At 38.8% G+C, this 12,904-nt stretch overlaps 1 protein-coding gene across 1 annotated transcript; it reads left to right on the top strand.

The window, feature by feature from the left end:
* Nucleotides 1-4,674: 4,674 nt before the first annotated feature.
* On the top strand, nucleotides 4,675-11,110 carry zmp:0000001088 (trypsin). The gene is made up of 5 exons (XM_056385250.1): nucleotides 4,675-4,802; nucleotides 6,733-6,892; nucleotides 8,245-8,386; nucleotides 8,505-8,771; nucleotides 9,337-11,110. Exons 1-5 carry the CDS (start codon nucleotides 4,748-4,750, stop codon nucleotides 9,505-9,507), a joined length of 795 nt encoding a protein of 264 aa, XP_056241225.1. The 5' UTR covers nucleotides 4,675-4,747; the 3' UTR covers nucleotides 9,508-11,110.
* The last annotated feature ends 1,794 nt before the right edge of the window (nucleotides 11,111-12,904 follow it).

Here is a 12,904-nt window from a genome sequence, read left to right as displayed (position 1 = left end):
TCTTGAGATAGCAGGGATAATTATTCTGTTATATCGACATAGCAATCTGGAGATAACAGATCGCAGGAATAATTATCCCATTATCTTGAGAAAATGAAGCTTGGTTATCTCGAGATAATGGGATATTTGAGACTATGGCCTTTCTTAGCTTCCGTACATATCATACTCTGCTATGTTACTGTGATTTTATTTTGAAAATACATGTTCAACATGACTATTTTGATACGATATTAGCATAAGTTATAGGCTACTAAGTATTTTCACTATACATTTTTTTTATTTCAAACATCATCATACCCTGAAATCCGGACAGATCCTCGTATACTGATAATTAACTGTGAAAGAAAACGGTCAGAATCACCTGCTACTTACCTGTTGAGTCCAAACACAGCAACCTTCAGATTAGGTCCAACTGGTGGGGCCGATGTTCTCCTCTTGCCTTTTATAGTGTAACTGTATCCTGATTCAATTCTTTTGTTTAAATTATCTTTTCGTCCTGTGCTTTACTGCGACGATCTCACACTGCAACAATGAACCTGACCTACTACATGACAAAGCTAAGGTGTTTTCTTGTATTGTGTCTGTTGCACCTTGGGATATGAAGGTATTTAGGATGGGAACACCTCTACACAGTCATCATCATCATCATCATCATCATCATCACCAGGTTACGGATAGAGTACACATTTACAGGCTTGTTGATGTGGTTTGTAAGTTGTTTTGCGTGATTGTGGGAAATATAGAAATATTTTCAATGTCTGAATTTGATCTGCATCGTTGAACTAAACCTGAAAAATCAACAGCAGCACACATTGAGTTCTGACTTATATTTCTATACTTTTTATAATATAGAGTATTGTTAATATTCACTTATAATCACTTACAAATCAACAAACCACATCCTAATTTGAAAGTTTAATTCAAAAATAAGTTGTGACACTCGATAAATGCATCTTATTGGCTACGATAAGTACATTGTCTGCATGTAACACCGCACACAACATGTGCTGCATGTGTTAATACAAATATCTTCTATAAAGACCACAGATTAAAACCAGGTAAGAGTTCTTATTTCTTTATTGATTTCCCTCTAATCTATAAGTATTATATACTGGCTGAGGGCATGTAGAAACCCCCAGGGGATGTAAACACATTATTACTCTCAGGTTACTCTAACTGTGCCATTTGTTCTCTCCATTACAATAGGCTATAAACTACACACAGACTATGTCTGTACTGCACTACACACCCTGGTTTGTATACACACTAGTGTCTCACTGATTTAACACACACACTGCATGACTATGGCTTCGACATTCAAACCAACACCTGCTAATACTACCCTGGTAATAAAACTTCTTTTCCTTTTAAGAACTGTAAATTCAGTTCATATTCTTTTGAAATTCAGTCCTGTTAAACTGATACTGTACATTTACCATATTCAAGTGTCTGTTTATCTATTTTAAAGTACTTTACTAATATCAATATCTATACAAATATCAATTACTGAATGCTTTCTTGAAATTTACAAAATAAAGCGTCTTGATTCTCCATAATATGATACTAATAAATTAAGCTTCAGATCTGACCCCAGAACACAGAGCAAGCCAGAGGATATATATCACAATATTACCTCATGTATACTGAACTTAACTGTTACACATAGACAATGATGCAGACACACACACACACACACAACACTGCAGAAGCCACAGGTAACAGAGGAGCTGATGGTTCACCTAGTATCCGTTAACGCTGGTTCAAACTCTCTAGTCTTTAATGAGTCACATGTATCATAATGCTGAATACTAAATTGTTTTTTATAGCAGAGTATGACAAGAACATTAATGCTTCATCAGACTTGGCCTGTTTATCTGTCCTTTAACTGTTTATTTCTTGACTTAAATCAGAACTTTGCTTATTTAATATTGCATTGGGCTCAGCAGTGTAACTGAGACAGGGGAACCCGAGGCATTCCCATGGCAGGCGGGATATGTAATCCTTCCAGCGTGTTCTGTGTCTGCCTCCGCCACTCACAGAGCTGCACGTCCGCGAGGAGGTGATGAACACATGAGGGACCGAGAGGCATCCAGATGAGCTGCTGAATCACCCCTGCTGGGTCCTCTTAAATGCAAATGAGCAGCAGCTCTGTCTTAACCATGACAGCCTGCACGCATCATCAGCAGTTAACACCCACCTCACGGCTAACGCTGGGCCGACCCAGCACAAAGTCAATAAGATATTTCAACTTGCTTTCAGTCTGAATGGTGCAATCCACTGTACCATCAAACCACACCATCAAAAACTACCAACGTTTTCCTGGAGAGACTGAGCACTGTAATATCCCACTTGAAACCACTATGTAATTTGTACTAATTAAAGGGCAAATAAATTATAAGACTGTCGTTTAGCTAGCTAAGTTAGCTGTGTTAAGTTAAAAAGAACGTATTATTCATCATTCATAAATATTGGAAGTAGTAGGCTTTATTTTATGCTTTCCTGTACGTTTTTGCACGATCAGCTAACCTGCTGTGTTCAGGTTACACTATTTTAGCAATTAATTGGAATTATTTAATCACAATCATACGTTTTTTTCTCTGTTGCAATTGTTCTTTTCAAGAAAAAAATGTACTGACCTGTAAACACATAATCTGAATGTCCTTTGAGTATCTCAACATGTTTGTAACTGAAGACATTTTTCAAAAGAGGAACTGCAAAAGGTTTGATCAGGAAGTCGGTGCTGAGTCACTGGTGCTGCTGGAGAAGTGATGCTGGCACCGATAAGACCTCAGTGTCACCCCACTCTAGGGACTGTAAACCAAGATTATCTCAGGATCTTCACGGCTCCTCTCCAGTGAAACATTTTGTTACAGAGTCATGAATTAATCATTTTTTAAGTGAGCTGAGTTTATTCTCCTCATGTCAGTAATTAAAAACAAACAGATTACTTGCAAACCTCAAGTGCATTTAAATCATTCAGGATATGGGTCTACCCCGATCAAGCTTTTTTTTTTATTATCTTTGTCAAGTCACACAGATGGAATATAATCAAATACTGTTGATAAAGACATTTAAACTCATAAAGGATTTGCACCTGATGGTAACACATTTAGCATGTATGAGCAGATTATACACATAGTTTTTAATACACTATAATGTAGTTGTAAGCAGACATAATATGATTTTTATGTTCATAAATGTACTTGTCAACATTTATAACTCCTCCTATGAGGCAGCCACAACTGGTGCATAAACAGATAATGAATGATTAATCACAGAGTAAAATGTAATTACACATGAAGAAAATATTTCTCAAACTAGTTTAAAAGTGTTTATAAATGCGTTCCAACCTCGTCAAACGCTGCCAGCCTGAACTCAAGGTCCCCTTACTTGATTTCTTGCTTTCAGCTACATTTCATGGGTTTCACCCGTGTATGGGGATTGGTCAATGGTCTGGAGAAGTAGTGTTCATAGATTAATATGTCATTGATAAATTCAATAAAGAAAATTAATATATAAATAAATAATGAATATTTATTAGTATCTATCATTATGTTAGTCATTAGTGTCAGTCATTATTGCCACTTATAGATTGACTGTTGTAGAATACATTAATGAACATAAAAAATGTTATCATTGCTTACAGCTACATTATATTGTGTTTACTAGATGTTTATATTCTTTTTATGTATGCTACAGTAAATGGGAGGGATTGGAGGCGTTGTAACTTAAAATTAAAAAGTAAAACTCTATTTCCACTGAGCTGATAAGTTGAGCGGGTGTATTAAAACAGACAGGATGGTTCTGGATTAAAGCATTGTACTTGGTGATATACAGCTGGCTTTTCATTCCAGGGCCAGACAGATGAATGTGAGAACAGGGGAGCTGGCAGCCATGTGTAATAATGATGACGGCACTTGGACTGAGGAGTAGGTCATGTGGAAAAAAGGCAGTGGTCAGCACTCAGGGGATGAAAGAGGTACCAAGAGCCCGGCTACAGCTATCAGTAGCAGGGAGGGCAACAGAGAGGGCTATTAGCCAGCCGAGGTCAGGAACTCCACAGAGGGATGATAGCAGTGATGAGACCTGCCTGAGCCGTGCTCCATTTTTAATGACACCCGGCCCTAGAATAGATGTGGAGCAGCAGTGCTGGCCCGACCTGATCTGATACAAAAGCTTTTGCTGCTTGTAATCACTCAAAACCCTCATTAATCCTTCCTTGGGAAATCAATGTGGAGAGACTGTACAGTGATGAAGGGCTGCAGGGACCCCTACTCTTTCACTTAAGACGACAGCAGCCCATTTGATCCGTATTAGGAGCTTCAATAAAAGGCGGAAAGATGTCAAATATTGGGCACGGCTGACACGGCTGCAACATCAGAGCCGCTGTGGAAAAAACGTGATAAAACTTTACAGGAGGATCTGATGTACAGGTTCATGACAACACAATAAACACAGTATATCCTTCACCTTTTATGTGACAGTAAATGGGCCAACAATAAAGTGGGTGATTACATAAACAATGGAGCAGTATAGGACAGCTTGAGTAGGTCACAGTAGAGGTGAGACAAGGGGCCGTGCTGTGGAAGCTTCAATTATATATCCGTCCAGGACAAGGTGGTGACCATGGAAACGGAAATAAGAACTATAAGAAACCCGAGAATGCAGGTGTGATGACTTCCCGTTAAGATTAGCAGACAGGTGAAGCCTCTCTTTGCGTGTGGACTGCTGTGCCCATTGTCTCACAATGGACCTACCATCTTTACTGCTTTGTATACTGCTGGAAGTCCTGGCTGTAAATTGTAAGTAAACCTCCTTTATCTTGAATTTACAGGTTATTTATGAATGCATGAAAAGAGCTTTAAGTGACTTTAAGCCTCTGGGTTACAATGACAGGAAAGTTGGGGTGCACACGTTGTTGTCTAACATCCTGAAAAAACAACATCTTCACAGTTCTGGGTTCATAAACTGAATGAATAATTACAAAGGCTGAATGTGTATCTAATATGCGATTAGTAACCCTTCTATTCATTTTTAAAAACATCCCTCTTAGCTGTGGCCCTTTCAGTACTGATGCTCCCTTGAGAGGCTGTTTTGGCAATAAAGTGTGACTCAGAGTCATTTGCATCTGGGCATGACTGAGTGTCTTACTGCTTTAAATCATGAATCACACAAGCTGAGTAATGTGGAAAGAGGTATATGAGCATGATGTGAAATGAAGAGATGAGGATATTCTATAGCATAATTTTGATTTTAAAGTTTAGCATAATGAGTAATAATGCTAAACTTCCTTTTATGTGCACTTTGTTACTTGGTACAACAAAGACATCTTTCTGGGATAAAGAACTTTTGGGATGAAAAGCTAAGTAAAAGTGTCCTTATACATGAAAAGAATTTGAAACCGTAGGGACAAAAGATGAAGGCTAACAATAAAAATAACAATAAGTAATTGTGGCTAACGCCCCCTTTTGTGCATGGCAATTATGTCACAAAGATAAAATGTGAAAGGGGACTCTGATAAGCATCGTTAACAGGATCTAGGTCTAGGATCTGGGACTTCACAGAGCTGCTCAGTCGCACAAGTGACGATGCTGGAAATTCATCAACTTTTACTTTCCTTCAGTATTTTGGCTTGTTTTCAAAATATGGACAGATCACAGGTTAAAAAGTAGATTTTTTTGCATTAATGGTGGCCATCTGCATTACCAGTAAATAGGGAATTAAATGTGAGTGCACTAACCAAAAAAGAACATGTTATTATATTTTATTTTATACAATTCAGCCCACATGACACCCAATAGGAGACCCATTGTTCAAGGTTCAATTCCAAGGTCTTACATAATGCTTTCTTGTACTTATATATTAGTGTGTATTTGTCTCACTGTATAGAGTTACCGTTTTGCTCTTGACACGCACCGTTGCTGCTAATTATAGCTTGGGATACTTTGACAACAATGAGAAGGGGTTGTTTCATCCCTTCAGTCACTGGGATGTACACTCATGAACATTAAGTTTCAAATGCTCACAATGTTGATACGAGGAAATACTGAGGTCATGAAGCCCAACCTCACCCTCAAAACAAACATCTAATGTTAGCTTAGCACTGACCCAATTTTGAAGGCGCTATTTGTAAGTTTTGCTATTGCTACATGGCTAGCGTCAGCATTAACAGCTGTTTACTTAAAAGTTCAGCATCAAACTTATTTCCTTTACTCACTAAAAGTCTCCAGTGGAAGAAAGTTACATCAATGTTAACTCTCATCATGTCTTTTCTTCTACTTAAGCTAGCATGCTAACCAGCGAGCCCCAGTCAATCAAGTACATGTAACAAAATAAAAAGCTCTGCCTTAAGTCAATGATTACTTGGTTTCTCTCCACTACTGCTATTTAAGATTCAAACGACGACATAAAGAGTAGAAATCCAACATCAAGTCGCTGTGATGAAAATACTTTGCCCTGTCTTAACACGAGATCAATAAAATCAATGTCAATCAGTGTACCTCAGAGATTAGATTGTTTTTTCATTGATCTTTTAAACCAGAAACATATGTGCTGTGAAGTCCTCTATTGTTTTCTTTTATGACTTGCATTGTTCTTGCTGATGCTGCAACTCCAATAATAAAATTACAGCTGGTTTGTTCGGTGTGGTTTGCACAAAAACCTTATGGACTAACGTTCCTCTCTTTAAATCAAATCTTAGCTAATGGTTATTTCCCTCTGTGTGTGTTGCAGGTCTAGACGTTGCACAGGAGCGTATAGTGGGAGGATACGCACCAGTTCCACATTCAATCAAGTACATCGTGTCAATACAGACGACGGAGCGTCAGCACATCTGTGGAGGTTCCTTGATAAATAAGTACTGGACAATCACAGCAGCACACTGTAACATTGGGTGAGCTTTTTTTATTTCTCTTTTTTCTAAGTTACTTACCTTAATAACGGCTGCTTTGGTGTTGTGTATGCCGGTTCACTGGCACAGCAGAGCCATCATTAATGCTATCATTCACACCTGTGCTTTTCCTGCTTTGACAAGTTTAATCGTCTGTTGTAAGAAAAAGTCTGCCAGTGAAAGTAAGGCTCAATGGGATTTTTCCTACAATGACATTTTGAATTGTCATAGCAGGAAAAACACGTGTTACTAATAACTCACATTAGCAATAGCTCTGCTCTGTTCCAAGTGTCCCAGTGCAATAAGGAGGGAGCATGCACAATACCAGGACCATTAAACTGAAGCAGCAAAATGGAATTCAGCCTCGATCAACAACAATAAAAATGTCATAAGAACGAATGTGAAATCATAGACATGAAATAGAAAAATCATTCATATGCTTCAAACAAAAATATATTCGAAAGCCGTCTTTCTACACACTACACCAATAAAACTTTCTGTAGCCACATGGGAGATTGACAAAAGAAAATGTTCCAACCTTTTTAAAGTCAAATTCTGATAATAGCAAAAGTTCACAGTTCTCCCTCTTGCCTCATTTTCATTCTCCAGTGGGATGAATAAATGAGATCTCAGTAGAATGTAATCCTGGTCCTGGTTCCTCATAACCAAGTGAAAACCTCTGACGCTTATTTGTTTTCATGCCAATAGCTAAGCCAATCAGCTGCTGGGTGCAGCTTCATATGTAGACAGATATGGGAGTGATCTCAATCCTCTCTCGGCACCAAACTGAATAAGTATACCTCTTAAAATGTGTTGAACCATTATTTTAAAGGTCCCATACTGTATAAAGTGAGATTTACATGGTTTTTTTTTTATTGTTTTTTATTATAAAGCAAGTCTAGGTTCTATATCAATACTGTGAAAGTATGAAAGCACACAGCACACAGTCTGTATTCAGAAACTGAGTCTTAAAATGAGTTGTCAGGACTTTTTTAATGTCACAACAAAGCAGTCACCGTTCTCAGCCGTGCCCCAAGCCCCGCCCACTTGGACCCACCAGCCAACCTTGCAGGATTTGAGTGTTTACCTGATATCTCTTATATTTTTATTCATCACTCACAAAACAGTCGGCCAATCAGAGCAGAGGCTCTGAACCTCTCTACTGATTGGCACACTGACTTGTTGTTTGCTAGAGCTTGAGCAAGAGCTGGTACTTAAAACCACGAATCTTCTGGTGGATATCAGAACTTCAAATAAAGTGTAAAGTAAAGTATGGGACCTTTAATATTAAAGAGAACCATTATTATGTCTGCATTACAACATGGTGACTTCAATTTGCTTTTCTATCACTGCAGGATAAAGAATATGATGATAGTGGCAGGAGACTACTCTCTCACCATCTATGAGGGCACAGAGCAAGAAATCATGCCCCATCTTTTGGTGCCGCACCCTGAATACAATGAGACCACCAACAACAATGACATTATGCTTATAAAAGTACAGTATGCATACTACTGGTTTCCTTCTGGTTTCTTTTATGTTGCTCTGTGACTCAATCAGTTTAAGTCACCCTCAGTAGGTCTGTTTACTGATCACATTGTCCACATCTCTCCAGTTGAGGGCCCCAGTCTATCTGAACAACTACGTTTCCATCGCTCTGCTGCCCAGGCAGGACGCCTCCATAGCGGAGGGTCGAATGTGTCGAGTGTCAGGCTGGGGATTCGTCAGCCCCAACGGAGGCGAGATCCCCTCGACCCTCCGTACCGTCAAGCTCCCCATCGTCTCCACACAAAACTGCAACAGCAGTCAGTCCTTTGACGGCAGCATCACAGGAAACATGCTCTGTGCTGGTTTCAGTGCTGGTGGAAAGGATGCCTGTCAGGTAAGAGGAACTTTTCTATTCAGCCTGGGACCATGTGGAAAGTTTTATAAAAGTTGTCTGTTTTAAATTATAAAATGATATTTTCCAGAAAAGATAGACCAAATTATGACTTTTTGTATCTATATATAGTTAGTCATAGACGTCGTTTTTCCTTTTTGTGGTTTGCAGTCTGAATTCGTTGCAAGAAATGTCTAAATCTTTATTCATTTAACTTTTTTAAAATTTGTTTTCTTAGATACAGTTTAATATATCGTGATAGTCCGTATCTCAATTCTTACCCTGTCTCTGGCACTCAGCATTCGCTTCTACTGCTATAAGTGTGTTTGTATAGGGACTAGTTTCAGCTGATGAGTTTTGAATAGTTGTTGGACAACAATGGGAGTCAATGTCATAGAGGAATAAGATATATCAAGCTTTGGATACACAGACAATACTTAGTAAATCAATACATTGTTGATTTCGATCTTTTCATGGGATTTGTTGGCATTAAGGAAAACATAGGTCCAGGTCCATAAGTCTAGTAGAATATTATTTCAACCCTGATGTTTCTTTCTCGCTGGTTCAGGGAGACTCTGGGGGTCCGCTGGTATGTGAAGGCCGGGTCTATGGCTTGGTGTCCTGGGGGAGAGGCTGCGCTGAGCCCCAGTTTCCTGGAGTCTACACCGCTGTGTCCAAGTACCGCAGGTGGATCGACAACACCATATTTAGCTACTACAGCAGGTGTGACAAGGATTAGGACCCAGCGTTACGGAGATAAAGACAACACACTTGCTGGAGACTTGAGGTTCTTCATTTTGGTTTAGCCTGCTTTCATTTCATATGTATGTTCTTTTTATCATTTGTGCACATTTGATTACATGTTCATGACTTAAAGGAATAGTCCTACAGTATGGGAAACACACATTCAATTTCTTATCACTCTCATCTCTGTGCACTAAATATGAAGTTGTAGCTAGCACAGGGTTAGCTTAGCTTAGCATAAAGACTGGTAGCAGGAGGAAACAGTTAACAAAATCCACCTAGCAGCACCTCTAAGATGTTCTTATTAACACATTAAATCTTATTTGTTTAATATGTACAAAATCTAAAGCATAAAAACTTGATGCTAAGCGAACTGTCTTCATGTTGGAAGGACAGACATGAAAGTGGTATCAATCGTCTCATCTCATTCTCAGCAATAAAGGGAATCAGTGCATTTCCTTTAAGTTTTCAAGCTTGACTATTTATCATATGATGTGTTTAAAGCATTTCAGAAACAAAACAAGTGATGGAAAATCGCCCCTCTGACAGGACATATTCACAATACATTACCACAACAACAGCAGTGAGGTGCCATATCAGATTCAGAGCTTTCCAAGCCTCATGAGGAACTATTTGAAATGGCCATCTGCCAATCATATGAGCAGCCAATGCAAAGTGCAGACGTGACACAAAGACAACAGCAGCAACAGCTGTGAAATACCATGCAATCCAATACATTAACCCTGTAAAAAAAATCACCTTTCTGAAGCTTACAGTGTTTAGTTTTGTTAGACTGCAGCTGAAACTATTAGAAAATGAATCAGTAATTATTCTAATAATCAGTAAATATAAGTAAATCGCAAAACGTTCGGCAAAAAAAAGCAATTTAAAGAAGTTATTTTGGGCTCTAGGAAACTGTGATAGGCATTTTTCACTATTTTCTGATGTGACAATTATTCGATTGACTTGGAAACAATCAAAAATTGGAATTGAAAATTAATTTTTTGTTGCAGCCCAGAAAATTGTTGATTCAGCTGCAGCATAACTTCACATTTTTCACTCTAGTGTTTTTGGGTTAGTTGTTTTGGATTGCAAAAGCAAACATCAAATAGTAAAGTTCATACTTTTGATCAACTCCAATAATCTTGAATGCAAGCAGCAACAATGCAGAAATGGATTGATTTATTCTTTACAAACTCATTTAATCAATAAAAGACCATTAATGCATCGAGACTTCATGTCCATCTGAATGTCAATGAACTCACTTGGTTGCAATAATTAAGAATCTATATTCTGTGTGTGTGTGTGTGTGTGTGTGTGTTGTGGAGGAAGACAGAGCAGCTGCTTTTTGATAAGCCCATGGTTAGTTTTCAGAATAAAGTTGAATTAGTGGGTAAATTACTGCCAATTTCATGTGGTTTATTTATGGACTCGTCTTGTTGTAAACCTGGCACTATGCATCAAGCACCTTAAAGTGTGAGAGTTGAGTAAATGCTTGGGATTGGTTTAGAAATGGAGACTGAAATTGTGCGCATGTTATAAAACAGTGACATGAATTGGAGTGTTTTCTTGTTTTATACTCTTTAATAAATGACTGATCATCACATCTTGTTTTTTCTTTTGTTTCGTTCCACCCACTCCCGGGCTGGCTTCTTTACAAGGCCGATGTTGCTGCTCGTTGGTTCAGAGCAGAGACTTTTAACAACTGATTACACAAACTGTTTGGGTAGATAACTCGCACAGTCCTCTTCAAGCTGTGTCATTTATACAAGAAGTCAGTAAAGCCATTAGAGGGGGGACAATTAATGAGTCACTCCACTGATTAATTTTTAAAAGTCACTGTGATCCCATTTGGTTTAGAGTGTAAGTCTTCGTTGTTTGTCACCAGCCTTGTTAAAACAGCAGATGAATTATCCCAAAAACTGGAATACCCTCATGAAATATGCATGTGGCTCAGTCTTTACTCTGAGCAATCTGGCTCTGAGGCTGACTCCTCTTCCTCCTCCTCCTCTCCTCCTCCTCCTCTGCTCATGAAGCTTCAGCCAGCAGTGATTCCTGTAAAGTCGCACAAGAGGCCTGGCCAGGTGAAATCAGTACAGATCACATCACACCTGATAGGTGTAGGCGTATCACAACAGAATGAATAGTTGATGTCCTACTTTAGAGGCGTCTCCGGTTCCACCGCTCGGCCCTGTTTGTCTACGATGACGGGTGTGTCGGTGCCCCGGGTGATTGATAGATTTCAGGGTCTTTTATGCCTCTGATTTTAAAGGCTTAGTTACATAAAGGCTGATTCCTTTTGTTCTGGTATGAGAAAACCTCTCTGGGGAGTGTTAGAGTATATCTGATCCCTATGCATGTTCGCTGGCTCTCAAAGGAAAATGTGCCTCTCTGGGTCTGTGTGTTTCATGTGGAAAAGTATTGATCGAGAAACACAGATTGTGACCGTTCCCTGAAAGGCTTCTCCCAGCGGGCTCCGCTTTGTGGCAGCTGGGAAGACAAAATATGTTTTACAGCGATAATGACTTATTTTCCCCAAAAACTAGGCCACCAGCATCCATTATTTTCCAATGTGTGTTATTCATTCAGAGAATAAAGTTTCCTTTAATGCCTCAGGCAGCGATTTGCAGGGTGGGAGTGTATACAAACAAACAAACAACATTCAGATCCTTTACTTAAGTAAATTACATATGCAGCAATACTAACATACTCCTGCTTAAGCAAAAGTACAGAAGTATCATGAGCCAAATGTAAAAGTAATGGTTCTGCAGAAACAGGCTACTTACAAACTGCATTTTACTGTTGCAGCTAGTCGAGGTGGAGCTAGTTCGGATCCTAACATAGGGGTCAGGACACTCCAGAGGTTCCTAAGATAAATCTGAGGGGGTGTGAGATCATTCAGGGGTTAGGAAAGGATAGGTTAGGATTCAATTTTTCTTGGGTTTTTGCTTTTTGTGAGATACTGGATGATTTAACCTCTTTTGGCCTCATTAAATTAAAACCATTTGAGAAGGTCAGGGGAAATCACTATGGAAAGCAACTATAGTAAAATGTACAACACTTCTTCTTCTTCTTCTTCTTCTTCTTCTTCTTCTTCTTCTTCTCTTCTTCTTCTTCTTCTTCTTCTTATGCCAAACAAAAAGTGACATAGAAGATGTGGTGACTTGGAAAACATAAAACATAATAGACAGTTGACATAACATAGGACAGTTACATGGTGTATATAAAATAAGATCTAGGGATGACGATCGGATTATGTAGGGTAGTGTGTGTGTGTGTGTGTGTGTGTGTGTGTGTGTGTGTGCTTGTGTGTGCATGGTAGGATGTTTTAATGAGAGTTCGGTATATAATACAATAATAATAATAATTGTTATTATTAGAAGTAGTAATAA

The sequence above is a fragment of the Seriola aureovittata genome, chromosome 9, assembly GCF_021018895.1.
Source record: "Seriola aureovittata isolate HTS-2021-v1 ecotype China chromosome 9, ASM2101889v1, whole genome shotgun sequence".
Taxonomy (NCBI): domain Eukaryota; kingdom Metazoa; phylum Chordata; class Actinopteri; order Carangiformes; family Carangidae; genus Seriola; species Seriola aureovittata.
The sequence above is the reverse complement of the archived record's forward strand: the minus strand, read 5'-3'. Positions and strand labels throughout refer to the sequence as shown.